This window comes from Zootoca vivipara, chromosome 17 (genome assembly GCF_963506605.1).
Source record: "Zootoca vivipara chromosome 17, rZooViv1.1, whole genome shotgun sequence".
NCBI lineage: Eukaryota > Metazoa > Chordata > Lepidosauria > Squamata > Lacertidae > Zootoca > Zootoca vivipara.
Window position 1 is genome coordinate 25,914,368 of NC_083292.1, and position 27,958 is coordinate 25,942,325.

At 46.8% G+C, this 27,958-nt stretch overlaps 1 protein-coding gene across 2 annotated transcripts in view; it reads left to right on the top strand.

The window, feature by feature from the left end:
* NECTIN4 (nectin cell adhesion molecule 4) overlaps positions 1–27,958 on the top strand; it is a 95,499-nt gene that overhangs the window by 22,524 nt on the left and 45,017 nt on the right. The window contains exon 1 of one of the 2 annotated variants that reach the window (XM_035097806.2): positions 20,280–27,947. The exons of the other annotated variant lie outside the window; for it this stretch is intronic. Within the exon in view, the coding sequence (XP_034953697.2) occupies positions 27,944–27,947 (4 nt within the window). The 5' untranslated portion in view covers positions 20,280–27,943. Of the gene's footprint in view, positions 1–20,279; positions 27,948–27,958 lie in introns of those variants that run through there. 2 annotated transcript variants of the gene reach the window in all.

A 27,958-nucleotide genomic window follows, 5' to 3' on the forward strand; every position in this document is an offset into this window, starting at 1 on the left:
AGGCTCTTTTTCTTAGGCTGCCAGACAAGGCCATTGACTAAATTTCACCCAATTTTAACATGGAGGACCCCCCCCCCGAAAAGCAAACTCAGGGACAGAGATTTTACCAGGTTACCACCAATACCCCTTGAAAAAGAAGGAATGCCCGTGGCAAATTTACAAATCACCTAAAATGTACTAAGTGCTGTGCGTAGATTAGAAGCACAAAACTCTCTGCCTACATTCTAGGCTGAAAGACATTCAGTCCGTGTCTACATACTATTAGGAGTCTGGTTTCCTTCTAGCAGACATTGTACCTCTTTCTTCTCCTCCTCTGTCTCTGTCTTGGGACATCCCTTCCTTTGCTATGGCAGCCAGACTGGTTTGACAGTCACTCCTTCTCACAACTGAACCCTGGCTGAGATGTAAAGTTTTGCAGGGAGGTCTGTGTTAAGAGTTCTTTTTAACAGATGGTTTTTTTAGCACATGCTCCAAACCATTTGCATATTTTTGGGGCGGTGGTGGTGAATGTGACAATTATCCTGGTATAGAACAAATAAAAAACTAGAAGCGTAGATATAGGACACACAAAGTGATGCCGCTTTAAGCAGCCACGGCTTCCCCCCAAAGCATTCTGGGAGCTGTAGTTTGTTAAGGGCACTGAGAGTTGTGAAAAGGCCCCTATTCCCCTCGGAGAGCTACAGTTCCCAGAGTTCCCCGTGTAGAAGCAGTGACTTGTTAAACCACTCTGAGAACTGTAGCTGTGCGAAGGGAAACAGGAACCTCATAACAATTCTCAGCACCCTAAACAAACTACAGCTCCCAGGATTCTTTGCGGGAAGCCATGGCTGTTTAAAGCGGTATCGACATAGCTCTTTAAATGTTTGTTGTGGATGTGGTCATACCCTCATTCTCCTTCCCACTCTTCCTATTTCCTGCCCGCCAGATGGCCAAGAAGCTAGGTAGTGTAAGGCCCCTTCCAGCTCTCTGATGCTATGAAGCCTCCTTGGGTGGCCTTGGACACGTCACTTGGCCTGACCTCCCTCGCAGGGATAGCGCAAGAGATAAGAACAGCTCGTAACCCGCCCAGAGCCCTCGGGCCAGGGTGGAAGAAGGATATTCTCTGCAAAGGCTCCATATCACCTTCCCTGCAGAGGTTTTCATTGCAGGTTTTCTGGAGTTTGCACGGGAGTTGGGGGCTGGGGGGTGGGGAGTCAGGTTGGCAGGATCACTGCCCACCCTCCCTCTTTCTCTCCAGCTCCATGTTTTCTCCTTCTTCTTAAGTTATTCTGCTGAGACACGCTCTCTCCCTCCCAAGGGAAGCGTCTCCCTGCCCTGGCTGGAATGTTCCCATGAGGCAACCAACCTCAGAGTTGCGTGCCCAGGAGAGCTGCTCCTGAGTGCTTGTCATGCTTTTTTGCGATAGCATCTCCCAGAGTTGGCTGGGCCTGACTTCGGCGTCGGGAGATTTCCGCCTTCCTCACTTTCCTTTTGGCCTCTTGTTTATTTACTTCATAAAATTTATACGCTGCTGGCTTGTCAACAAAACCAGAAAGTGGCTGACAAAGAGAAAAATGGGGAGAATACTGCCTGATGGAAAGTAGAATTGTAGATTCATAGAATTGTACAGTTGGAAGGGACCCCGAGGGTCATCCAGTCCAACCCCCTGCAATTCAGGAATCTCAATTAGATCATACATGACAGATGGCCATCCAACCTCTGCTTAAAAACCTCCAAGGAAGGAGAGTCCACCACCTTTTGTAGAAGTGTGTTCCACTGTCGAACAGCTCTTACTGTCAAAAAAGTTCTTCCTGGGGTTTAGTTGGAATCTCTTTTCTTGTAACTTGAATCCATTGGTTCGAGTCCTAGACTCCAGAGCAGGAGAAAACAAGGTTGCTCCATCTTCCATGTGACAGCCCTTCAGATATCTGAATATGGCTATTATATCTCCTCTCAGACTTCTCCTCGCCAGGCTAAACATACCTAGCTCCCTCAACCGTTCCTCACAAGGCTTGGTTTCCAGACCCTTGATTATCTTGGTCGCCTTCCTCTGCACACGTTCCAGCTTGTCAATATCCTTCTTAAGTTGTGGTGCCCAGAACTGGACACAGTACTCCAGGTGTGGAATGAGCAAGGTGGAATAGAGCTGGGCTCTATGACTTCCCTTGATTGGGCCTCTATACTTCCAGACCCTCCAAGTGTCCCTATTTTCCAGGGACAGTCCTGGATTTCTGATTTCTGACCATCCTGGTTTCTTATTTGATCCTGGAATGTCCCACTTTTCCTTATGTCTCTAATTTCATTGGAGAAATGTTGGAGGTTATGGAGTTATGCGACCCCTGAGCCAAGGAGATAAGCAACTACACAGCCTTTAGAAGGCATCTGAAGGCAGCCCTATATAGGGAAGGTTTTTTATGTTATTAAACATTAATTATGTTTTTATACATGTTGGAAGCTGCCTAGAGTGGCTGGGGCAACCCAGTCAGATGGACAGGATATAAATAATAAAATTATCATCATCATCATCATGGAATAGAATGTCCCTATTTTCATCAGATAAATGTTGGAGGGTATGTGCTTCTGTTGATGCAGCCTCCTAACAATTCTCAGCCCCCTTAAGAAACTACAGTTCCCAAGATTCTTTGGGGGGAAAGAAGCCAAAACTGTTTAAAGTGGTATCGCAGCGCTTTAAATGCATGGTTTTTGCATTCGAATGTGGCTTATTCCACCCAAAGCGATTCCTCCCTTCTCCCTAGTTGGAGCAGAGGAGGGCGGGGTTGGTGGACCCAGGCCTGACTCAGCACAAGGCACAGCGTCACAGGCTGCCTCTGCCCTGAGCTGGCGGTTGCGCTGATTTAACTTTATTACATTCCCCTCCATGGGCACTTCTCCTATAAACACGCAGAGATATCAGGGCAGGCGGCGCACATTTTGCTGACATACAAAAGGCTGCTTTGGGGAGCCAGCTGAACTTGTTTGGCTCCTCTCCCTCTGCTCCCCCCACCCCTGCCGCACCGCCTTCCTTTATTCCTTTTGGTTTCCTTTCTGATGTTGTTAACAGCTTCCTTGTTTGCTGCCCAGTCACAGTTACACTTCCTCGCCTAGCTAGTATTTCGGTACCCTGAACCTTCTTTGCAGGTGTTCTTTGCAACCTTCTTGCTGGGAGTCACCACAACCAGGCACCGTCAACAGGCAGGGTGGGGCATCTGCTGGGGGCCAGAGACTGCTAAGGACCCCACAATTGACCCTTTGCCTTCAGCTTCCCTTCTCATTAGCTGTGGTTCCTGCATTGCAGGGGGTTGGACTCGATGACCCTTGGGGTCTCTTCCAACTCTATGATTCTAATGCACGTGTTTCCGAGTTCTGAACACCTGCCTTTTCCAGCTTGAAACGTTTTTCCTCCCTCTCTCATGACAGTAGGATTTGTGGGCATCCAATCAATGACACTGAGTGTTGGAAGGTTCAGGAAAGAGAAAAATAATTTTTCACTCCATAAGACACAGCTGACCATAGGACGCACCTAGTTTTTAGAGGAGAAAAACAAGGGGAATTTTTTTTTTGCTTTATTGAATTGTCCTAGGCATAGCAGCCAACTCTAATAATAATAATAATAATAATAATAATAATAATAATAATAATAATTTTATTTATACCCCACCCTCCCCAGTGAGAGCCGGGCTCAGGGCGGCTGACATCAATAAAGTTACAATAAAACATAAAAGAAAGAAAAACAATTGATTAAAATGCAGATTAAAATACAATTTAGATTAAAAATTGTTTTAAAAGGCAGCCTCATTTTAAAATGGCCCAAATCAAAACCCAAAGGCCAGACGGAACAGCTCCGTCTTGCAGGCCCTGAGGAAAGATGTCAAATCCCGCATTGCCCTTGTCTCCTGTGAGAGAGTGTTCCACCAAGTCGGGGCCAATACTGAAAAGGTCCTGGCCCTAGCTGAGGCCAATCTAGCCGCCTTATGGCTTAGGATCTCCAAAATATTGTTATTTGTGGACCTTAAGGTCCTCCGCGGAGCATACCAGGAGAGGTGGTCCCGTAGGTACGAGGGTCCCAAGCCGCATAGGGCTTTAAAGGTCAAAACCAGCACCTTAAATCTGATCCTGTACTCCACCGGGAGCCAGTGGAGGTGGTAAAGCACTGGATGAATGTGGTTCCACAACCGGGACCCCGTAAGGAGCCTTGCCACAGCATTCTGCACCCGCTGGAGTTTCTGGGTCAGCTTCAAGGGCAGCCCAGCATAAAGCCTAGGTGCCTTTGCCCCCCCCCCCATTAAATATTTGAGGAAGTTGTCGTCCCCCCATGTTGATGGGCATTGTCATTCATATAGTGTGCATGCACTTTGTCTTGAGATCAATTGCAGCGGTTCTCAACCTGTGGGTCCCCAGATGTTGTAGGACTACAACTCCCATCATCCCTCAACTCCCATCATCCCTGAGCTCTTGCCTTGTTAGCTAGGGGCGATAGGAGTTGTAGTTCAACAACATCTGGAGACCCAGAGGTTGAGAAAGGCTGATACGGTATGTGAGGTGGGGTTTACCTGCCCCCCCAATATTTTATTCAAGTTGGAAGAGGGAGGGAGGAAAGGAAGGGGTGAGAGAGAGAAAGAATGAGAGACAAGGAAGGAAGGGGAGAGAGAGGAAGAGAGAGGGAAGCAGCCCTCTCTGCTGTCATGGAAGAAGCTCAAGAGCCGGTTTCCCGCTGCGTGAAGCTCAGGTTCTGGCTCTCGCCTTCGCTCCATAGGACGCATGGACTTTCCCCCTACCTTTTTGGGAGGGAAAAAGTGCGTCTTATGGAGCGAAGACACGGTACTTCTTCACACAGTGCATTGTTAAACTGTGGAACTCACTTCCACAGGAGGCAGTGATGATGACCACCAACCTGGATGGCTTTAAAAGAAGATTGGACAAATTCATGGAGTTGAAGGCTATCCATGGCTACTAGCCATTATGGCGATGTTCTGCCTCCATGGTCAGAGGCAGAAATGCTCCTGAATGCCAGCAGGGCCGTCTTAAGCGCCCCAGGCGCCGTGGAGCGACGGATCCCTCCGGTGCCCCCCCGCCCCGTTTCCCAGCGCGGTGGGCGCAGCTGCGCATCGATCCGGCGGACCGGCCGGCCAGCAGGTGGGCGCAGCTCGCGGCGCCCTCCTGGCGGGCCGGCGCCGTGGTGCCTTGCGCCACCGGGGGTCTACCTAGAGCCGGCCCTGAATGCCAGTTGCTTGAGAACTCAGATGATCTTGTCCTCCGGTCCTGCTTGTGGGGTTTCCCACTGGGGCATCTGATTGGCCACTGTGAGAACAGGATGCTGCACTAGATGGGCCATTGGCCTGATCCAGCAGCCTCTTCTGATGTTCTTATGAACTTGCCCACCATTTTGGATCATCCTGGAGGCCCTGCTGAAGGTCCCTTTACCTTCAGAACCTAGGCGGTTGGAGAACAGGGTCTTTTCTGTGCTGGGGCTGCATTTTGTTAAATTTAGAGTTTTATCCAGAAGCTGAGAAAAAATTTATTTTTATTTTTACAGGCTTCCCTAGAAGGATGAGTGGGCAGTTAGCTGCTTTTGTTTACTGAGAACTATTTTATATGGTTTTTATTGCTGTATACTGCTGTAGTGTTTTGTAACGTTTTAGTGGCTTATAAGTATTCCAAATGAAGATAAAATAAAAAATAGGTGCAATCCCTCCACAGAGATGTTTCTTTGGTCCCTATCGTTGTTGAAGCGCCAGGCACAAACTATTTTATTTTATTTTATTTTATTTTATTTTATTTTATTTTATTTTATTTTATTTTATTTTATTTTATTATGCCTTTGGTATGAGTTATGCTCCAGAGCCTGAGTCTGCAGTGACTTATTTGTTGCATTACGTCAGACCAACACGGCTACCTACCTGTAACCTGCGAGGTAAGTTACGCTGAGAGGCAGCAGCTGGCCTAAGGTTGAGCAGTGAGCTTCCTGGTGGCCAAGTAGGGATTTGAACCCTGGTCTCTCAGGTCCTGGTCTAACCATTACACCGCACTGTCTCTCACTGGTTCTTGGCTGTTGTTTAACTGTATTTGGTGCAATGGATTGACTCAGAGGTGTTTGTGTAGCTTGCAGCAGTTGACTTTGTTGTTTGGTGTGTAAACTACTCTGAACATTGACACGCAATAGCCCAGGCACCCCCAAACTTCGGCCCTCCAGATGTTTTGGACTACAATTCCCATCTTCCCCGACCACTGGTCCTGTTAGCTAGGGATCATGGGAGTTGTAGGCCAAAACATCTGGAGGGCCGCAGTTTGGGGATGCCTGCAATAGCCTCTCGTCCAGGCATCCCCAAACTTCGGCCCTCCAGATGTTTTGGACTACAATTCCCATAATCCCTGACTATTGGTCCTCTTAGCTAGGGAGTTGTAGGCCAAAACATCTGGAGGGCCGCAGTTTGGGGATGCCTGCTCTCGTCTATTAGTAAGCCAAAAGCCTGCCTGCCCTTTAGATTGAAGATGTGTTTGGAATACACAATTGTCCTACCGACCAGATGTTATCAACAGTTCAGAATATCCATCAGCAGCTGATGATTGAGGAAGAATGGTGGGAAGGCTGGGTCAGGGTGGGAGTGGGGTGAGGGGTAATAATGGATGTATCTTTTTTGACTGATTTAGATGGTCTGAAGCTGGAATGACTTATGGAACTCGCTGAAGAATCTGGGAGACCCTGAGTTCAGGGGAAGGGGGGGGGGTAAATTTTGTTATAATCTGTTTAAATGTTAGTATGGTAAAAGAATTAATATTTAAACTTATGGAAAGTTCTTGGTAAAAATTTTGAGGCTAAGGGGAGAAATAGAAGATAGAAGGAAGAGAAAATTTTTGATTTGGATAAATTGATTAATTATTGGTGGAAAATAGATGATATTTTTAGAATAGAATATTCGAGTGTTAATGATAAAATGTGTTAGATTAATTTAAGATATAAGATGAAAACCGCTTAATTGGAATTTTAAAATGGACCCAGTGAGGGGGGAATTGAGGAAGTCAACAATGTTAAGCAAATAATATAAGATTTGAGATGCTTTTCTTTTTATATTTTGTTGTTGTTGTTGTTGTTGTTGTTGTTGTTTTGTTTTGTTTTGTTTGAGTTTTTGCTTTGTTTTTTGTGATTTTGTATTTGGAAAATGAATAAAAAGTATTTGAAAAATATATATCCAGCAGCTGATGTGTGTGTGGAGTGGCAGGCGTGCACATGGCCTTAGTAGTGTTCATGCGCATGTGTTTAGATGCTCAATACAAGAGATGGCTGTGCAGTCAGCTACTCAGAGATTTGATTTCTAGAGACCCAGAGAACCTGCCTGGGATTCCCCGAAGGGCAGGAACAAATGCAGGGGCATGGGAAGCTCCCTTATACCGAGTCAGGCCATCATTGGTCCATTTAGCTCAGCATGGTCTGCACTGATTAGCCCTAGCGGCCCAGCGTTTCAGACCAAGAGTCTCTCTCAGTCCATATCAAACAGCAATATTTCTCCAGCGGCTACAGGAGACCTGTGGGTTGTGGCTGATGTCGTGTGTAGACTTGGCTTAGAATCTTACAGTTGAAAGGTATCCCCAAAATTGCTTTCATTTCAAAACAATTCATTACTGGCTGGCGGGGAGAGTTTCGCGGTACTCCGTGGGCCCTTAAATGTCTCAGGTATATGCACAGCCCTAATATACAATCACTCAATTAAATTTGAGCAAACACCCAGCTGCCCAGATTCTCTCACAAATTCTCCGGGGGTCCCAGAAATGCTTCCCAGCAACTGCCCCACCCTTCTAGTCCCCACCCCCAAATTGTGGGCTAGGAAGGGCACACACAAGTGACAGGGTTGTGAGGCACTTTGTAAATTAAAAGGGCAGGGACATCAATGCTGAATAGGTGTGGTGGAGTGTGGATGAGAGGCATTACGTCAGTAGAGTTAATTCTCCTTAAGACCAGGCTTGACGTTCATTAAGGGGGGGGGGGGCAGTCGGTATTGTTTTCAGGGACCCAGCTCCTATTGTTCTGGCCCATACATTTTTTAAAACCCATTGAAGCTCTCTGTGTACGGCGTGTGTGCCTATTTCAGAAAGAGAAGTATTTGTAGAATCTGATTGAGCCAAATACAATCCCGCCAAGGTACAACAGAGAAAGTGTATGTAGAGACGTTTTCCTCACTATCTCGTAACACTATTAATTGGTGGACATCCAACGAAGCTGATCGTTGGAAGATTCAGGACAAATAAAAGGAAGGACTTCTTCACACAGGGCATAGTTCAACTATGGAAATCCCTCTCGCAGGAGCCAGTGATGCCGCCAATTTGGATGGCTTGGAAAGAGGATTAGATCAGTCAGAGGCAGAAATGCATCTGAATACCAGTTGCCAGAGGCTTGTGTTCAGGTCCTGCCCATTGGGGCATCTGTTTGGCCACTGTGATAACAGGATACTGACCTAGATGAGCCGCTGGCTGGCCTCATTCAGCAGACTCCTCCTATGCTCCTATGCTCTTAGGTCAAGCATCTCCAAACTTCGGCCCTCCAGACGTTTTGGACTACAATTCCCATCATCCCTGACCATTGGTCCTCTTAGCTAGGGATCATGGGAGTTGTAGGCCAAAACATCTGGAGGGACGCAGTATGGGGATGCCTGTCTTAGGTTGTACTGCAAAGATAAGTCTGTGCTGTGATTATCTTGTGCTCGTAGTGACCCCGGGTTAATTTTTTTAAAAATTTTTTTAAAAGAAAATGATGGAGCATCACCAAACCACATGAAAATGGTTCCCCCCCACCTCCAGCATAAAGCCCTCCAGCAAGACAGCCAAGATTTCTGCGCTCTCTCTTTTCCGGCCCCCTACTGTGTGTTTTTCAGGATTTGGGAGCAAAGGGGTGGCAGGATGGGGAGGGGGGCTCACTTGAGACAAACCGGTGAGTTCATCCTCTCCTCCAAACCGCCTACCCACCCACCGCGCCAATGCCTGCATTGTGTGCCCTCTGACGATGAGTCAATGGAATTGGGGATTTAGAGGGCTTAAGGCTCATAATTAATGTAAACTTTGCCTCAAACGGTTGGCAGTCACCGTGCCCCCCTCTCCTGGGGGTTTTCTAAGCTTCACTCTATTGTTTTCTGGTCCTTCCCGAGAGGCCTTGCTCCCTTCTCCCCACCTCCACTTATTTCCAGCTGGTGCTTGGGGCTGTTGCGATAAAACTGGTATCAGATACAGTACAGCTTTTCAGACACTCTGTGCCTGCTGCAGCAACATGTTCTTCTCCCAAATAATAGAGACAAATGTAAGGACCAACACTTATGTATGAATGATCAGATGGGGATGGAGGGCCCCTGGCTTGACAGCAGTTGATGTGAAAAGCATCCAGGGGGTCTTTGTAGACCGCAGGCTTAACATGAGTCAACAGTGTCCAAAGCTTGGGACACTACATCAAAGGCTCAAGATGAATAATAAGTATAATAATAAATAGGCAGTTCTCACAACAGAGGGGTTAAGGAGCGGTGACTGGGGCCTTTGAATTTATGCATATATGATCTGGAGCGAGGGGTGAGCAAATAAGGTGGCCATGTTTCCTGCCTACTACACTGCTGGACCAAGATGATGGAGCTTCTGGAAATGAGGGAATTGGGTATGTTCATCCTAGTGAGGAGGGGACTGACCTGAAGACCAGAAGGGCTGTCGCATGGAGGATGGAGCAAGCTTGTTTTCTGCTGCTCCAGAGGGTAGGCCCCAAACCAAAGGATTCAAACGACAAGAAAGATTTCCACTAAACATTAGGAAGAACTTCATGATGGCAAGAGCTGTTCAACAGTGGAACCGACTCGCTGGGAAGGTGATAGACTCTCCTTCATTGGAGGTTTTTAAGCAGAGCTTGGATGCCCATCTGCCAGCGATTCTTTAGCTGGGATTCCTACATTGCCAGGGGGTTGGACTAGATTAGGGGTCAGCAAAAAATTTCATCAGGGGGCCGATCCACTGTCCCTCAGACCTTGTGGGGGGCCGGGCTATATTTTTTTGGGGTGTGTGTGAACGAATTCCTATTCCCCACAAATAACCCAGGGATGCATTTTAAATAAAAGCACACAAACTTGCTTTGTAATTATCACCCCAAATAACTGGATGTCACCAGCACACTTAGCCACCTTATTGCTCACACCTCACTCCAAATCATATACTGTATGTGTAAATTCAAAAGCCCCAGTCGCCATTCCGTTGCGAGAACTGCCACTTTACGATTATACTTATTATTCATCTTGAGCAGGCATCCCCAAACTTCGGCCCTCCAGATGTTTTGGACTACAATTCCCATCATCCCTGACAACTGGTCCTGTTAGCTAGGGATCATGGGAGTTGTAGGCCAAAACATCTGGAGGGCCGCAGTTTGGGGATGCTTGATCTTGAGCCTTTGATGTAGTGTCCCAAGCTTTGAATATGCACCCCCATTACAACAGCCCTGTAGTGTAGGCCAGTAATGCTAGGTGGAAGCCAGAATGGCGCCTGAATAGGGTGCTGCAGACTTCAATGCCCCTTTTTGCTCAGCTCCCCACCCCCCATGACTAGCAAAAACACCATGCAGAAGCCCAGTTATGGAGACATGCCTCAGTTGCATATGCAAAACCCAGGGTTTCATAGGCTCCAACTGTCCCAGTTTACAATTCCTGTTTTCTTGTAACTTCCCCAGGGAAATGGTTATGTCTTGTAGTATTGTCCTAATTTCTGCCTTTGGGGATTGCTTTATTTGAAATGTTGATTAGTCGCTAGTGTGGTCATTCGAGGTGGATTCATTATGTCTCTCTAATGTGCACCCGTGTTTTGAAATGCATGAGTGCTAAAGGCGCCAGGCAACGCACACCCGTTCAACTGCTGTGGGAGGCTCTGAAAGAGTCATAACTTACTGTAGGGCAATTATTTCCATAGCAGCCTTACCCAACTTGATGCTCTCCATACGTTTGGGACTCCAACTCCCATCAGCCCCCAGCCAGTGTGTGACCATTTTGGACCACAACTCCCATCAACCACCACAGCCATTTTGTGTCCATCACCTAGCTTTTCAGTCAGTGGAGGAAACAGAAGAATACAGTACAGAGTCTTCAAGAATAACCCTGTTCCCATGTCTACAAGTGAACAATTAACGCCCATGACAGGGAGGAAATTATTATTCATTCAGTCAGTCAGTTTCTGTCCCACACCATCATATAGGTCTGGTTACAATACAGTGGTACCTCAGGTTACAAATGCTTCAGGTTACAAACTCCGCTAACCCAGAAATAGTACCTCAGGTTAAGAACTTTACCTCAGGATGAGAACAGAAACTGTGCTCAGCAGGAGGCCCCATTACCTAAAGTGGTGCTTCAGGTTAAGAACAGTTTCAGGTTAAGAACGGACCTCTGGAACAAATTAAGTTCTTAACCAGAGGTACCACTGTACAAAAAACACAGCACCATAAAAAAATAGCAATTAGAACTGTGTGTTCCAGTTCAAAACTGTATTTTCATAGCAGGCTGCCAAATCTCAGAGCCCTCAGGAACCTTGGGCAAAGAGATGGTGTCTCCAAACCGTGCTGAAAGATAGGCATGGAAGGCACTGGATGCACCTCTGACTGGCAGGCAGCACCCAGCCTGACCCTACAGGATGTGGGGAGGACGTTGACTTTAAGATGGAATTAGACCAATCCATGGAGGACAGGCTTTTTAGTGCCTTGTGGGGCGTCATGGAGCTTCCATGTTCAATAGCAGTGTATCCCTGAACACCAGTAGCTGATGATCAACCCTAGGGGTGGGCTCTGTTGCCTTGATGGTCTGCTTGTAGGCTTCCTCGGGGCTTTTGGGTGGGAAGGAATTGCTGGGTTAATAATAATAATAATAATAATAATAATAATAATAATAATAATTTATTATTTATACCCCACCCATCTGGCTGGGTTTCCCCAGCCACTCTGGGCGGCTTCCAACAGAAATATTAGAATACACTAATTTCTTAAAGATTAAAAGCTTCCCTAAACAGGGCTGCCTTCAGATGTCCTCTAAAAGTCTGGTAGTTATTTTTCTTTTTGACATCTGGTGGGAGGGCGTTCCACAGGGCGGGTGCCACTACCAAAAAGGCTCTCTGCCCGGTTCCCTGTAACTTGGCTTCTCGCAGCGAGGGAACCGCCAGAAGGCCCTCGGCGCTGCACCTCAGTGTCCGGGCAGAGCGATGGAGGTGGAGATGCTCCTTCAGGTGTACTGGACCGAGGCCGTTTAGGGCTTTAAAGGTCAGCACCAACACTTTGGTCTTATCCAGCAAGGATGCTCTCATGCCCTTATGGTAGTGCTCATGTGAACGGTCCCTGCTTGTGTGGGGAAACCAATGGGCACAGTGAACACCCAGGGGTGGTTTGGCCTTCTGCTTTCCACCCCACCTGGTCTCACGTATCAACTTTGCACCGGTGGTCACATGAATGGGGCTGATGCATGATAGTGTATGGTTTGAGGCACAGGATGTGGTCTGTGGTGCGGGTGTACGATGCCCACAAAATGGTACTGTGGTCAGAGAAATGTTGGGGAACATTACAGTTTGTGTGTTTGTGTGGTGTAGCATTTAGGGGATGGTGCAGAATTTTGAGGCACCGGGAGAAGCCTGCAGCTGCGCCCCAAAAGATGTCCCTCCTGTGACTCTTCCTCCCTGAGAACTTTGCTATCATGTCGAGGCAACAGTGCCTCTCCCACTCCATTGCGGTTCCTGGATCCCAAATGTGGCGTCTGGGATCAGCTAAACCCTTAAAACGGCGGGCTTAGTCCCGGCAGGGCTGGGAAGCCTCAGATAAGACCGGGGATTTGGGTTGTGCAGGTAATGGCAGGTGCTGTGCTCAACTCTTGCCTCCATCTTGCCAGCTGTACCCCACGGCGGGTATTCCCCCCGGGCTGTGGCAGGCCTCGGAGGGTGCAGAGAAGGGTGAGGAGTTGGAGAGGGCTCTCTTGGAAGGGAATGAAGCCCACCTAAGCAGATTGGGGCCTGGCATGGGGCTTGAAGGTTGTGGGGTGGTACAAGGGACAAGGCCCAATTCTCACTGAGGTGCCTGACCTATGTGAGGGGTGTTGTGGCTCAGCGACTACCTCCCAAAGTGGAGGAAGAACATAGCCATTGTGGCTAATAGCCCTTAGCCTCCTTTTAAGGTGCCACCAAAAGACTGAGGTAAAAATGTAAAGGAATCTTAATGATGTGCGTTTGAGACACTGGGTTGCAAAATTGTCTCGTCCTTTCTCCCTCCAGTTCTTCCTCTCTGCCAGCACCAGGGCTGAGGAGTCAGGGGTTCTGGTTGCAGCTGGCTAGTCTTGGCTGTCCCAAAATGCAGTGTCCCAGAAGTTCCATTATGATATTGCATTGTGCATTTTAAAAAAGTCGTCAAGGCTGGGGTTGCTAGGTCAGGAGCATTCCAGACGCTGAGGTTTCCCAAACCTTCAAGATGGTGATAATTTCGGAGAGGGGAGAAGAGGAGGGCAGACCCCCCCCCCAAGCATTTGTGCCATAATGTATAGGGAAGCTTTTAATGTTTAACAGACCATTGTATTTTAATATTTTGTTGGAAGCCGCCCAGAGTGGCTGGGGAAACCTATTATTATTATTATTATTATTATTATTATTATTATTATTATTATTATTTGTGCATATGAACCCACCCACACATGCATCCTTGCCTGCCTGGAGTTTCGATCTCAGCAAATCTGGGACTCAGCTACATTAGTTTTTGGGTTTTTTAAAAAGCGTTTTAAATGTGTTATGACACCAGATGGCACTGTGTGAAGTTCCGTCTTTCGGCAATGTGATTCCCCATTGTGAGGTTTACAACGTGTTTTCCAGAAACAGGGTGTTTTTTTTTTAAGTGTCTAGAAGTCTGGCAACCCTAATTGTGGCTCTCACAAAAAAATGGGGCATTGCAAAAATAAAAAATAAAAAATGGAAAACTAATATGGTAGCCGCAACAGTGGCTGCTGGGGGACTGGAGTGGAGACCCCATTGACTCTGGAGAGAGCTTGCCTTAGCCTTGCGCATTTCATTATTGTGCAGAAGCCTAGCAAGGGAGAACCTTCCAAAGGATATAAAATGGTCATGGTTACATCACATTCCTTATGCCTGTGGCTTGCTAGGCAAGTTCAGCAACCGGCATGGAATTTGTCATTCTGAAAACCACAGCTTTTATTAAAAACAAACTTACGTCGCTTGTCCTCGTGATTGCTGAGATTACTTTGAAATTGTGCTGGCTGTGTACGAAAAACTCAAATTAGGAATGAAAGTAGACATTTGTGATATTGTTAACAGGGTGGAGAGGCAGGGAACTTTTCTGCCTCACATATGGTGCTGGAACTCAGGGTTAGCAAATGATACAGATTGGCAATGGGTTCAGGACTGGGCGAAAGAAAGTTGCGTGTTGCACAGTCACAAGATGCAGTGATGTGGCTTATAGCTTTGAGGTCTTTTTAAATGGCGTAGCGAAAATCCATGGAGGACAGGTCTGTGTTAATGACTATTAGCTGTGAGAGATAAAGGACACCTCTTCCAATTTTATACCTTTGAATAAATTCCAGAAACTGGGAACCAGCAGCAGAGGGTGTGGCTTCCTGTGAGCTTCCCAGAGGCATGACTTGGCCACTGTACTCTGTGCTCTGGTAACTGCCAGACTGGACTACTGCAACACGCTCTATATGGGGCTGCCCTTGAAGACCACCTGGAAACTTCAATGGGCCAAAACGCAGAGGTCAGATTACTGGTTGGGGTTGCATTTAGATCTCATATAAGCCCTGTTTTTAAACAGCTGCACAAGTTGCTGGTTCGTTTCTGGGCCCAACTCAAGGTGCTCACTTTAGTTTGTACAGCGCAGCCCTAAATGGCTCAGACCCCAAATACCTGAGAGACAGCCTCCTTCCCTAGAGACCCTCTTGGGTGCTGAGCTTGGCAGAGGGGGCCCTCTTGGTTCTTCCACCACTCTCAGAAGTTTAGGGTGGTGGTGACCTGGGAGAGGGCCTCCTCTGTGGCAGCATAAGCTTGGGAACTCCCTCTCCTCAGAGCTTTGTCAGTCACCTTCACTATACAGCTTATGGTGGAATGCTGAAGATGCACCCCCTTACCCTGACTTTTGATACTTGAGGTGTCTTATGGGTAGCTTAGTCGGTAGAGCATGAGACTCTTAATCCTAGGGTCATGAGTTCGAGCCCCAGGTTGGCCAAAAGATTCCTGCATTTCAGGCGACGCTCATGGTCCCTTGCAACTCTCTGATTCTATATTCGTAGGAACCACCTTATTTCTATGATTGTACAGTAAGTTGTTCTGGACTGTTTTTAATATTGTGTTTTAATTGTTGTAACCTGCCCCCAGTGCCTCACCCTGGGACCTTGGGGTAAAGGGTGAGTAATAAATTATCATCAACGCCGCCGCCATCATCATCATCATCTAACCGGCCACATTTGGGAACTGAACACCAGGTCTTTGGTCCAATCCAGCAATGCAGTTTCCTTTTTTACACCAGTGTCAATGTATGTGCTTGTTTATACGAGCCACTTTGAGCTACCCCAGGAAAACAGCAACAACAAATTTAAATTTAATAAATTATTATGTTTGTTAATATATTATTATGTTTATTATTTATATCCTTGAAAGAAAAATAACAGGATATGTTAATGACCGGCAAATAGCAATGGCGGGGGAAATTGGGCAGGTGTGCTCCTTGTTTGGAGGGGCTCTTGCCTGTTCCTCGCCCCCTTGGCATTGCCCATGGATTAATCTGCCAGTCTCGTGTTCTCTCTCTCTCTCTCTCTCTCTCTCTCTCTCTCTCTCTCTCTCTCTCTCTCTCTCTTTCTTTCTTAAAAAAGTCCTCTTGAAAATTTGCCTGTATTTAGGTCACCTTTTTTCTATTTAACACATCCTTGCATGCCATCTTGCTTTGTACACACATTTTTGCGAGCCGTTTCCCTGCATATAATGCACTTTTCTAAGTTACTTGCGTTTTTAAGCTAAAATATATTTCAACTGATACATGTATTTTTATGCACAAGTTCCTCTAACACGTTTACGTGGTTGGCGAACTGCATTGCAACACTCAGAGAAGTGCGGATTTCGGAGGATAACCCAGTTTCAGTTTATGTATTGTTCTGGAATGTACAAACTAGGGAGGCTGGCATAAAATGCCAATTTCCCTGGTCTGTGTGTTCCCTGCATTCCTCGGCGGTGGCGTGTCTGCCTCAACTCAAGTAAAATAACTGAGGCTGAAAGTTAGGCCTCACTCCAATGAATGTGGTGGTGGTGGTGGTAAGGCAGGGTTCGGATCCTCTTGCTGATCTCTGGGTTACTCAGAGTAGAACAGCAAGTCTCTATGACTCCTTTACTGTTGGACAACAGGAGCCTCTGCATACTTACCGGTAACTCATCTGATCCACAGGCAGGATATATATCTATATCTCTATCTCTATAGCTATCTAGCTATGAGCCTCAGTCTTCCCCAGCTGTAAAATGGGACCTTAAAATGTGCTGCTGCTGACACAATTTGCTGCTCCTTAATGTTGCAAGCAAAAACAAATTCTGCCATGTCTGGCCTTGTGCTGATCGTATATCTCTCAGCCTTAATCTTCTTCACAGGTAAAATATGACTATGAATTGGTTGCCTCTGACCAGGTCTTTGCGAAGCTCTGCTGCCCATTGTTAAATAATTTTTTATTGGAATCTGTAGCATCTCAGAGATCGATTTCATAGAACTATACAGCTGGAAGGGACTCCAAGAGCCATCTGGTCCAACCTCCTGCAATACAGGAATTTGTGTGTGTGTGTGTGCGCGCGCGCGCAAGTTGTCCTGGGTTTATTCTGCTGTTGGTTTAGTTTTTTAAGATTTTGGACTTGTTTTAGCATACAGTTTTAGCGCCACCTGGAACCCAGGTGGCGCTTGTGGTTAAACCACTGAGCCTAGGGCTTGCTGATCAGAAGGTCGGTGGTTCGAATCCCCACGACAGGGTTAACTCCCGTTGCTTGGTCCCAGCTCCTGCCAACCTAGCAGTTTGAAAGCACGTCAAAATGCAAGTAGATAAATAGGAACTGCTACAGTGGGAAGGTAAACGGCGTTTCAATGTGCTGCTTTGGTTCGCCAGAAGCGGCTTTGTCATGCTGGCCACATGACCTGGAAGCTATACGCCGGCTCCCTCGGCCAATAATGCAAGATGAGCGCGCAACCCCAGAGTCGGTCACGACTGGACCTAATGGTCAGGGGTCCCTTTACCTTTACCTTTTTTAGCATACAGTGGTACCTTGGTTCCCGAATGGCTTAGTTGTCGAACAAATTGGCTCCCGAACGCTGCAAACCTGGACATCCAACGTGGCTTCCGATTGAGCGCAGAAAGGTCCTGCAGCCAATCAGAAGCCACACCTTGGTTTTCGAACAGTTTCGGGAGTCGAACGGACTCCCGGAACACATTAAGTTTGAGAACAAAGTAGCACTGTATTTGTACTGTATACTTAAAACCAACCAGAGAATCTTGTCGGTATTGGGCAGTACAGGTAGCTCACATCTTGCATGGAGGTTACATTCTGGGAATAGTGCATAGATGCAAAAATGCACATTCTTGAATCACCCCGTTGGAACTGGCCCCACACAAGCAATCTTACCTTTCAGAGCTGGCGCACCAAATGCGTCTTAACTCCCAACCAAACAAAGCAAAGAGCTTTCAAGCTCTTTGCCTTGCTTACCAGCCTCTGGGAGGCTCACCGGAGATTTCACGGGGCTGTCAGTGTCGCCAGAGCCTCTCAGAGCCCTGTAAATGAGTCTGAGAGCTTAAAAGCTCTTTCATGCCAGGAAAACCCTTCTCAAAAAGAGCTTTTAAGGTCTCAGCCTTTTGGTGCATTTAATTTGTGTGATTTCAACCAGCTGACCTTGAACTGCGTAAAATTGAATTTGCACAAGCTAAAGACACGTAGGTTGCGAGTTACCTGTATATAGATATTGAAAATAAAATACTGTAAAAAACCCCCAGGAAGTTGTGTCTCATGGGCTTCAGTGGGTAACTGGCTCCACCCCACGAGCCATCATTTTGCACCAGGCCCCGTCCACACACCTACATTGTTTATCTGGCTCAGGTTGATGGGCCTTATAGCCTCCTAGCAGGAGACCCTGCAAGCCTGGAATCTGCCTGCTTCCAATCCTTCCTTTAAAAAACCCCAAGAACAACTAAAATAAAACCCCATCTCAAACCTCTGAGATATGGTGGACATGAGTTCCACAGGTTAATGTTCTGCTTTGCGTGACACTGAATGGGAAGGAACTCTCCACCCCACCCCACCCCACCCCCGGCTGATCTCCTGCAGGGGTAGCAGCAGCGGCAGCAACTGAGCTTCATCCTTGGAGACACAGCACCATCCTAGCCCAGCTGGGCTCCCTGCCCTGCTGCTGCCGCCGCCGCCACTGCCTCGTGCATTCTCCAAGCCCTCGCCCCTTCCCTGCGGGGACAGCCAGCCGGTTTGGCTGGTGCTGCCTGTTCTTGGGCAATTTGTTATGAATCTGTCAGAAAGCTCCAAAACTGCCGAGTGGCTGATACTGGGCGTGTGTGTGAGACGGAGACAGCCGGTGCTTTTGTGTCTGTGTGTGCGTATGCATGATCGGGGCCGCGGAGGTATGTGAGACGGGTGCAGGGGATGCCCACGTGTGTGTGTGAAAGAGAGACAGAGACATTGACAACGAGGCTGTGCTTTTTATTTTTATCACACACCAACAAAGGACAGGAGTCAAAAGGGGAGGTTGCTTGATTTATGTGACATGATAGAAGTTCCCACAAGTACAGTGGAACCTTGATTTATAAACACCTCGGTTTACGAATTTTCAGTTTACAAACGCCGCGGACCCATCTGGAACGGATTAATTCACTTTCCATTACTTTCAATGGGAAAGTTTGCTTCAGTTTATGAACGCTTCAGTTTATGAACAGACTTCCGGAACTAATTACACCCATGCTTCGGGTTAAGTACGCTTCAGGTTGAGTACTCCGCGGACCCGTCTGGAATGGATTAATCCACTTTCCATTACTTTCAATGGGAAAGTTCGCTTCAGTTTATGAACGCTTCAGTTTATGAACAGACTTCCGGAACCAATTGTGTTCATAAACCGAGGTACCACTGTATGCACGGCATGGAGAAAGTGGATTGGGGGGGGGGAGTGTTTCTTCCTTTCTTGTAACACAAGGACTCGCAGACATCTAATGAAGCTGTGCCCAGTTAAACTGTGGAACTCACTCCCACTGGAGGCAGTGATAGCCACCAACCTAGCTGGCTGTGAAAGAGGATTCGACAAATTCGCGGAGAAGGATAAGTCGATCAGTGGCTCCTAGCCAGGATGGCTATGCTCAGCCTCCACAGTTGGAGGCAGCAATGTTTCTGAATACCAGTTGCTGGAAACTGCAGGAGGCGAAGGGGGTTCCGCTTGCAGGTTTCCTAAGAGAGGTGTCTGGCTGGCCGCTGTGATAAAAGGATGTTGAACTAGATGGGCCATTATTTGGGGGTATCCAGCTTGCGCTAAATGGTTTTTTAAAGCCCAGTAAAGCACAAGAAGAAATAAAAAGTGAGAATGGCCTGGGCCCTGTTGGTGACGGGTGGGTAGTAATAATAGGACTCCCTATGGTGACAAAAAGTATGTATTAATGGAGAAGCCCACTGAGCAGCTAAAAGTTCTAAACTCCACCCAAAATGCTGACTACTTCATAGAAATATAGCAGCCTCCCATAACTCTTTCAATAGATAATACTACTGTGCGGAATCCACACAGGAGCGACTATGGTTGGTTTTTTTGCTAACACAGTCATCCTCGTATCATTTCAAGTGGGTGTGATAGGGAAATGTTTCTGTGTTTTTTTTCTTTTCTCCCTTCAACTATCATCATAATGCAAAAAAGGCTAATGTATTGTAATTCAGTAAACATACCTTTAAATTTATAATAACATTAGACAGCTTTAGAGCAAGGTTAAGAGAAAAAAAACTCATCTGGACATTCTGGCCATGGTCAGGGCAGTCAGGGACATTGTGGCCATTTTTACCCCTGACTCCCTCTGTACAAGTTACTCTGGGTTAGGTAACTATGACTGACAATATCTGTGCTCTGTGAAAATGCAGGTTGTGAGGAGTGTTCAGTGTGTAGAGTGAATGGGGTAACTGTGCCCCTGAAGGACCAGGTGCACAACCTGGGAGTCATTTTGGACTCACAGTTGTCCATGGAGGCGCAGGTTAATTCTGTATCCAGGGCAGCTGTTTATCAGCTCCATCTGGTACACAGGCTGAGACCCTACCTGCCCGCGGACTGTCTCGCCAGGGTAGTGCATGCTCTAGTTATCTCGCTTGGACTACTGCAATGCGCTCTACGTGGGGCTACCTTTGAAGGTGACCCGGAAACTACAATTAATCTAGAATAATCCAGAATGCGGCAGCTAGACTGGTGACTGGGAGCAGCCGCCGAGACCACATAACACCGGTCTTGAAAGACCTACATTGGCTCCCAGTATGTTTCCGAGCACAATTCAAAGTGTTGGTGCTGACCTTTAAAGCCCCAAACAGCCTCAGTCCTGTATACCTGAAGGAGCGTCTCCACCTCCATCATTCTGCCCGGACACTGAGGTCCAGTGCCAAGGGCCTTCTGGTGGTTCCCTCGTTGCATAAGCCAAGTTACAGGGAAGCAGGCAGAGGGCCTTCTCGGTAGTGGCACCCACCCTGTGGAACGCCCTCTCACCAGATGTCAAAGAGAAAAACAACTACCAGACTTTTAGAGGACATCTGAAGGCAGCCCTGTTTAGGGAAGCTTTTAATGTTTAATAAATTATTGTATTTTAATATTTCTGTTGGAAGTCTCCCAGAGTGGCTGGGGAAACCCAGCCAGATGGGCGGGGTATAAATAAATTATTATTATTATTATTATTAATAATAATAATAATAATATGGAGTCCTCCTCCCAGCTCCAGGTATTTTATATCATCTGAATTAAGGCTAGAGATTTGTGCCAGATTACGCAAGAGTTCACAGAGGAGGCTGCTAGCCACAATGACTATGCTCCCCCCCCCAATGGCTATGCTCTGCCTCCGCAGTTGGAGACAGAAATGTTTTTGAATACCAGTTGCTGGAAACCACGGGAATGGAGAGGGCTCTTGTGCTCGGGTCCTGCTTGCGGATTTCCTAAAAGAGGTGTCTGGTTGGCTGCTCTGATAAAAGGATGTTGGACTAGATGGGCCTTTGGCTTGATCCAGCTGCAGGGCTGTCCTTAGGTTCTGAAGATGAAGGAGGGAAAGGACAGGGAAAGTACTGTATATTCCTGAGTATAAGACTACTTTTTAACCCAGGAAAATCTTCTCAAAAGTCGGGGGGTCGTCTTATACGCCGGGTCCTATTTCTTATACAGCGAGTATATCCCAAACTCTATATTTTAACTGGAAAAGTTGGGGGTTGCCTTATACGTCCAGTTGTCTTATACGTCGGAATATAGTAACTTTCAGGACAGCGACGTTCTGGACAGCCAGAGAGGGCGAGAGAAGGGGAGACAGAGGAAAATGAGGCAATGGGAAGATGCAGCAGAGTCAGCTGCCATGGTGGCTTCTGTTACCAGCGGGCAAATTATTCGGACAACACTTTCCACTGCAAGAAAACCCAAGATCCCCCAGGCCAACAAGAAAGGCATTGGAATTGGATGGGTCATCCTTTGGCCACTGCAAAGGATTGAGGCTGGCTGCTATCCAGATCAATACAAAGTACACTTAAGTCCCAGTGCGACAAGCGAGACTTAAGTGAGCTTAGCAGTGCTGGGTTGCAGCCTTTGTACATGCTCTCAAGTGAAGGGCAGAGGATGTCAAGTGGAGGTGCCAAGTTTGAGAGAGGCTTAAATTGTGAGATTTTATGCAAATCATGTCATAGGCGTTGAATCCCCTTAACAGTTACACACACACACACACACACACTGCAATCTTAAGCTTACTCAGAAATCAACCCTGCTGAATTCAATGGGATGTAAATCCTATTCAGGTGTTCAGGACGTGGACATGGATTAGACAAATTCAGGGAGGTTAAGGTTATCAGTGGCTACTAGCCAGGATACCTGTGCTGTGTCTCCATGGTCAGAGACAGGGTTAGACAAATTCATGGAAGAGAGGACTGTTGATGGCTTCTAAGCTATGATGGCTACGCTCTGTCTTCTCTTCACAGCTGGAGGCAACAATGCTTCTGAATACCAGTTGCTGGAAACAGCAAGAAGGGAGAGTGTTCTTGTGCTCAGAGACTGCTTGCAAATTCCCTATCAGGTGTCCGGTGAGAACAGGGTGCTGGACTAGACCATTGGCCTCATCCAGCAAGCTCTTCTTATGTTCTTACGCAAGCATAAGTGTGCTCACGCCATGCCCCATCAAAATCTTGTAAGCAATTAAGTGGTTAAATTACAGGAAGAGCTATATAATGCCATCTGAGCAAACAACCTGTAGTCACCTTCAAATTAACATGGTACTCATTCAGTGTCACTCTTTGTGTCTTTTGTTTCTTCACTAAAATTGCGTATCAAATTGTTTTGTTTATTTTTGGAACTTTGTTGAGCCATAATTTGCCGCGAGTGATGCATCGATGAGTTCATGGCATAACTTTTCAGAAACAACTAGATCTGGTGATTTGTAAGTTGGTGGCTTTGGAATGCAGAGCCCATAAACTTCCTTCTTCCTTTCCAGCCCCAAGTTAGGCACTGATGAAACTGTCATTTGCCACCTGGAGCTCCAAGTGCTTCCCTAATCTTTTCAAGTTAATCTTTTCTTAGATTTATATCCTACCTTCTCCTCCAATGAGCTCAAGGTGGCCATGACTGGCCCAAGGTCACTCACTCAGTGAGCTTCAAAACTGGGTGGGGATTCCAACCCTTGTCTCCCAGGTCCTAGTCTGACACTATGCTGGCTGCACCTGTGGAACTGCATACCCACTTCACTGTGACCAAGGGAGCTGATTCTTGGATCTGGTGTGGATAAGCATCTTCCAGGGAAACTCTCACACCTGTTAGCAACTGCTAGGTTAGAGTACTCTTATCAAACCTCATTCAGAAGAGGTATGTAAATTCCAATTTAAACAGCAGGCTCCCGATGCAGTTGCAGTGTCTAAGCCAATGCCAAAATAAATATTTGGAGATATGATAGATTTCTCAGTTCCGCTGTGCAGATTTTTGAATACCTTTTCAGTATGCAATTTTTAGAATTCTTGGTCTCGCCTTGATTTGTTTTATTTTATTTTGGCAACCTTCCAGTATGAAAATCTCATAGGCTTTTAACCGTTAGAGCTTAATGACCGATTCGTGTTATTTATCAAATGCTATTAACTTCTCTGTTTATGATCAAATGCTATCTAATGATGTGGCATATACTGACAATAGATCCTGTCATAGGGGATGCGGGTGGCACTGTGGTCTAAACCACTGAGCCTATTTGGCTACTGATCGGAAGGTCGGTGGTTCGAATCCCTGTGACGGGGTGAGCTCCCGTTGCTCTGATCCAGCTCCTGCCAACCTAGCAGTTCGAAAGCACACCAGTGCAAGTAGATAAATAGGTATCGCTGTGGTGGGAAGGTAAACGGTGTTTCTGTGCGCTCTGGTTTCCGTCACGTTGTTCTGCTGCACCAGAAGCGGTTTAGTCATGCTGGCCACATGACCCGGAAAGCTGACTGTGGACAAACGCCGGCTTCCTCGACCTGAAAGCGAGATGAGTGCCATAGCCCCATAGTCGCTTTTGATTGGACGTAACCATCCAGGGGGGTCATTTAGATCCTGTCAACTTTAATGTGCTGCAGACTTTAGGGAATCAATTGAAAGCTAAGCAGGGCTTCCTTAACGAGAAAAGCAGTTGAAAGTGTGCTTGATCATCACTGGTTATTTTTTTTTCTAAAATGTGCAACACGGCATATTGTGTCTATTCCACTCTCCGTGATGGTGAGACCCAGCACTGCCCCACATCAACCATAGTGTTTCAGAGTAGAGTGTTATGCAGTTCGATTTTTCCAGTAAAAAACCCCCTGAAATACGATGACCAGTGATTTTATATGGATGCAGAGTTGGGTAACACTTTTCACTCTTGCAAAAGTCAAGAGTGGAAATCCAGTTCAGTTTTAGTCTGGAGGTGTCAACAATAACTGTGAGGGTGTATGACTCTACTGTTTTTCTGTCTGTCTGATGTGAGCGGAGTACTCATCATAGGACATTCCCCAGAATCCTTTGCAACATGTAGCAAGTGGAAAGTGGAAAGCATTCCCAAAACCCACTATTATTATGTAGCCACTATCTATGCTATGAAATTATGTGTACCTTTGCAAGTATCTGTAAAGTGCTAAATACCACTGCATGCTGAATATTCAGTTGTGGGTGTGGGAATCAGATGTCATGTATCCAATATTGAAATCACATATCATCAAGTGCTTATCAAGGTTTTGGAGAACGCCTGCAGCAAGCCTAAGAACATAAGTGGCCGCTAGATCTGGCCAGAGGCCCATCTGGTGCAGTATCCTGTTGTCACAGTGACCAACCAATCGGGGTGTGTGTGTAAAGAGCAGAAACTTTGTAAAGAGCAGAGCATAGGAAGTGGGCTGAATTCCTTTTCCAGTGCTGCATAAGACTGGCACATTCTACCCTTGAACATGACGAGAAATATGCTCTTACTTTTGGGAAATTACACCCCCTTTCACCCCGGCTTTCAATAGCCTGGCCCTTGAGGGTAGACAGTTGATTCATTCTAGCTCATGGTCATCGATCCCTGGTGGCTGCTTCATCAAGGCCACTAGAATTTTGCAGTCTTGAACATGGACCGGTTGCTGTCATGAAGAGCTTTTTTGCATTCCAGAAGTAACTTCTAGGATACAAGGATGCTAGACTAAAGCTGCCTTGGGGCTCATAACTGCTTGGCTGTTGACTTGCTTCCCACCAGCTCAACCTCTACATTTGTAAATAAACAGGTTTTACCGGTACTGGTTAAAGCCAAGAGGGTCTTGGTTCTTTCCGTTAAAGGTGAGTTTTACAAATATAATTGGTTATCAACAGCTGTGAGCTGCCCTGAGATTTGCGGATAAAGGGTGATATACAAATTCAATAAACAACAACAACAACAGTTCAGAACATAGTTAAAACTGTAGAATTCACTCCTGCAGGAGGCAGTGATAACCACCAACTTAGATGCCTTTAAAAGAGCATTACACAAATCCTGCTTGCAGGTAGAGGCATCTGGCTGGCCAGTGTGAGAACAGGATGCTGGATTAGATGGACCATTGGCCTGATCCAGCAGGGCTAGTCTTACGTTCTTATGTGTGCACATTGAAGTGCATTGAAGCATGTGTGTGCTAGAGGCAAAGTGAAACCCTTCTGCTGCTTAGAGATTCTCCTTCTAGATACCCTGAACCCTGAAGGGCCATGCTAGCAACTCATACTAAAAAGTGCTAAGACATTCCCGCCAAATGGATCACCAGGGACAAAGCAGGGGGTGCATTTAGAAGTGGAGAATATTGCATTTGTTTTTCCTGATTATAATGCTAGTTCTTCCACCCCGTTTTATAGTGTTCCTTTCACACAACACCACCTGTTGCTTTATGGGATTGTGCCTTTTTGATGGATATAGCAGAATGTCGCATTAAATTTAATTCACACAATGTGAACGCAAAGTGACACAATTGGACAACGTCGCTACACTCTTTCCGCACATCCCTGCTTCTGTTCCCCCATGATAATGGCAGGAAAGAACTGCATGCTAGCATGACCACTCCAAATTTCGTCAGTTTACTCCTGCAATTTTCTGGGTTCAGGGGACTGCAAATGGATTCTGTGTTCTTTAACACAGAAATGAACACTAAACGTGCACTGTGTTCCTTTCGTTTTCTGGAAATGGCTTTTGCATTGTGTGAAGCCTCAACTATAACACAAAAATTAACAGTTAGGGGAATATAGTGGTACCTTGGTTCTCAAACGCCTTGGTACTCAAACAACTTGGAACCCAAAGACTGCAAACCCGGAAGTAAGTGTTCTGGTTTGAGAACTTTTTTTTGGAAGCGGAACGTGCTCTGTTTTGTGTGTTACGCTTCCATTTGGAGTGTTACGCTGACAATTTGAGTGTTATGCTGAGGTCTGTCTGTTTTTGCTAAAAAAATTTGCGTTTTTGTTTTGTTTTTGTGGAACCCAGTTCAGTTACTGATTGACTGATTGTGTGACTGCAGTACATTGTTTATTGCTTTCATTTTATGGATTAGTGGTCTCGTTAGATAGTAATATTCATGTTAAATTGCTGTTTTAGGGGTTGTTTTTAAAAGTCTGGAACGGATTAATCCATTTTGCATGACTTTCTATGGGGAAGCGTGCCTTGGTTTTGGAACGGACTTCCGGAATGGATTAAGTTTGAGAATCAAGGTACCATTGTAGAATAAACTTGCCATGTGAATGGTAGGGAGGGCGATTTACCAGGGACACGAAACCCAAAATACAAGCTATGCCTGGGAAACAAGGACAGTTTGAGCTTGTTAAACGGATAATGTTGCCTGCTGCTCCCTTGACTTCTGTGGCTGTGGGTAGCTCCAGGGTTTGGGATGGCAGCATCCTGGCCTCCCTGTTTGCCCAGGCTTTCCTGTTTCACTCCTTGTCACAGTGACAGGGTGACAGCAGGGAACTGGGCCTGTTGTTCTGTTTACGGCCATCGTTGCTGCAGCAACAGCCCTCGGAGCAAGAGACACAGCCCCAGCGAGAAGCTGGGTTTGCAACAGCAAGGAAATAAGCAATGTATGAAACCCCAAAGCCTCTGTGGCTTCTCATTGCAAGGCTGGGCACACCCTTTGCTCCGGGTGCAGCTTCCCCAGCCAGTAAAACCTTGGCGGCAGCGGCCGCCTCCTGGAGCAGGAGAAAACGGAGCAGGGACAAAGTCGGTTTTCGTGACTCACTGGAGGAAGTGAAGTGAGGGGCTTGTGGTGATGGTGGCGGCTTCCCTTGACCCTTTTGTGTCCTCATTGCACCCTCCTGGATAAATGTGCACACACCAGGTTAGGGCTTAGACCCCAACTCCCTGGCATGTGTGCTGTTGTTTTTAATATGCATGGATTTTTCTGCATACAGAGAAGTAGCATCACAGCATAAGAACATGACCCGTCCGGTCCAACATCCTGTTCTCACAGTGGCTGGCCAGATTCCCCTGGGCCCAAGCACAAGAGCTCTCTAGCCCTATGGCATCCTGTGGCAACTGGTATTCAGAAGCATTGCTGCTTCTGACTGTGGGGGCAGGGCAGAGCCATCCTGGCTAGTAGCCATTGATAGCCCTCTCGGCCATGAATTTGTCCCATCCTCTTTTAAAGTCAGCCAGGGTGATGGCCATTGCTGCCTCCTGCAGGAGGTGGTTCCATAGTTTAGCTATATGCTGCTGGAAGAAGTCCTTTCTTTGATTTGCCTTGAATCTACCTACAGTGTTGGAGGGGGGCATTGTGAATGACTCTTCTCCTGCAGGGCAGAGAGGGCAGGTCTGCCTGATGCCAAATGCAACAGAGGTGTGTGTGTGTGTTTGTGTTTGTGTGTGTGTGTTTGATATCGGTTGCCAGCCATGCAACCAATGGGCCAGTCTTTTGCTCTGACTAAGCTGGTGCAATCTCAGACTCTGTCCACACAAAACTGCTGAGCAGACAGCAGGAGTTTGTTCCTGCTTCCTGCACATCTCTGTGACTGTCAAAGGGCTCGTGAGAGTCGCCCTCCTAAAGGGCTGCTAGGACATGCCTCAGGGTGCTACTGTTGTGTGCCAAAGGGGCACCTCTGAAAAGGGCCTCTCAGCTGGCTCGATAGAAAAGTTTGCAGAGTGATCTTCCTTTCATTCTCTTTTTGGAAGTGACTTCCACTGACCTGCCGCCGCAGCTGCAAATCCCAGTCCGTCACCGTGCGATAACCGTGCAAACTTCTGGGCAGGGTAACTGTGCTGGAGGCAGGATCATAAAAAGCTGCAGCGTCAGCAAAATGGGTGAGTCGTAT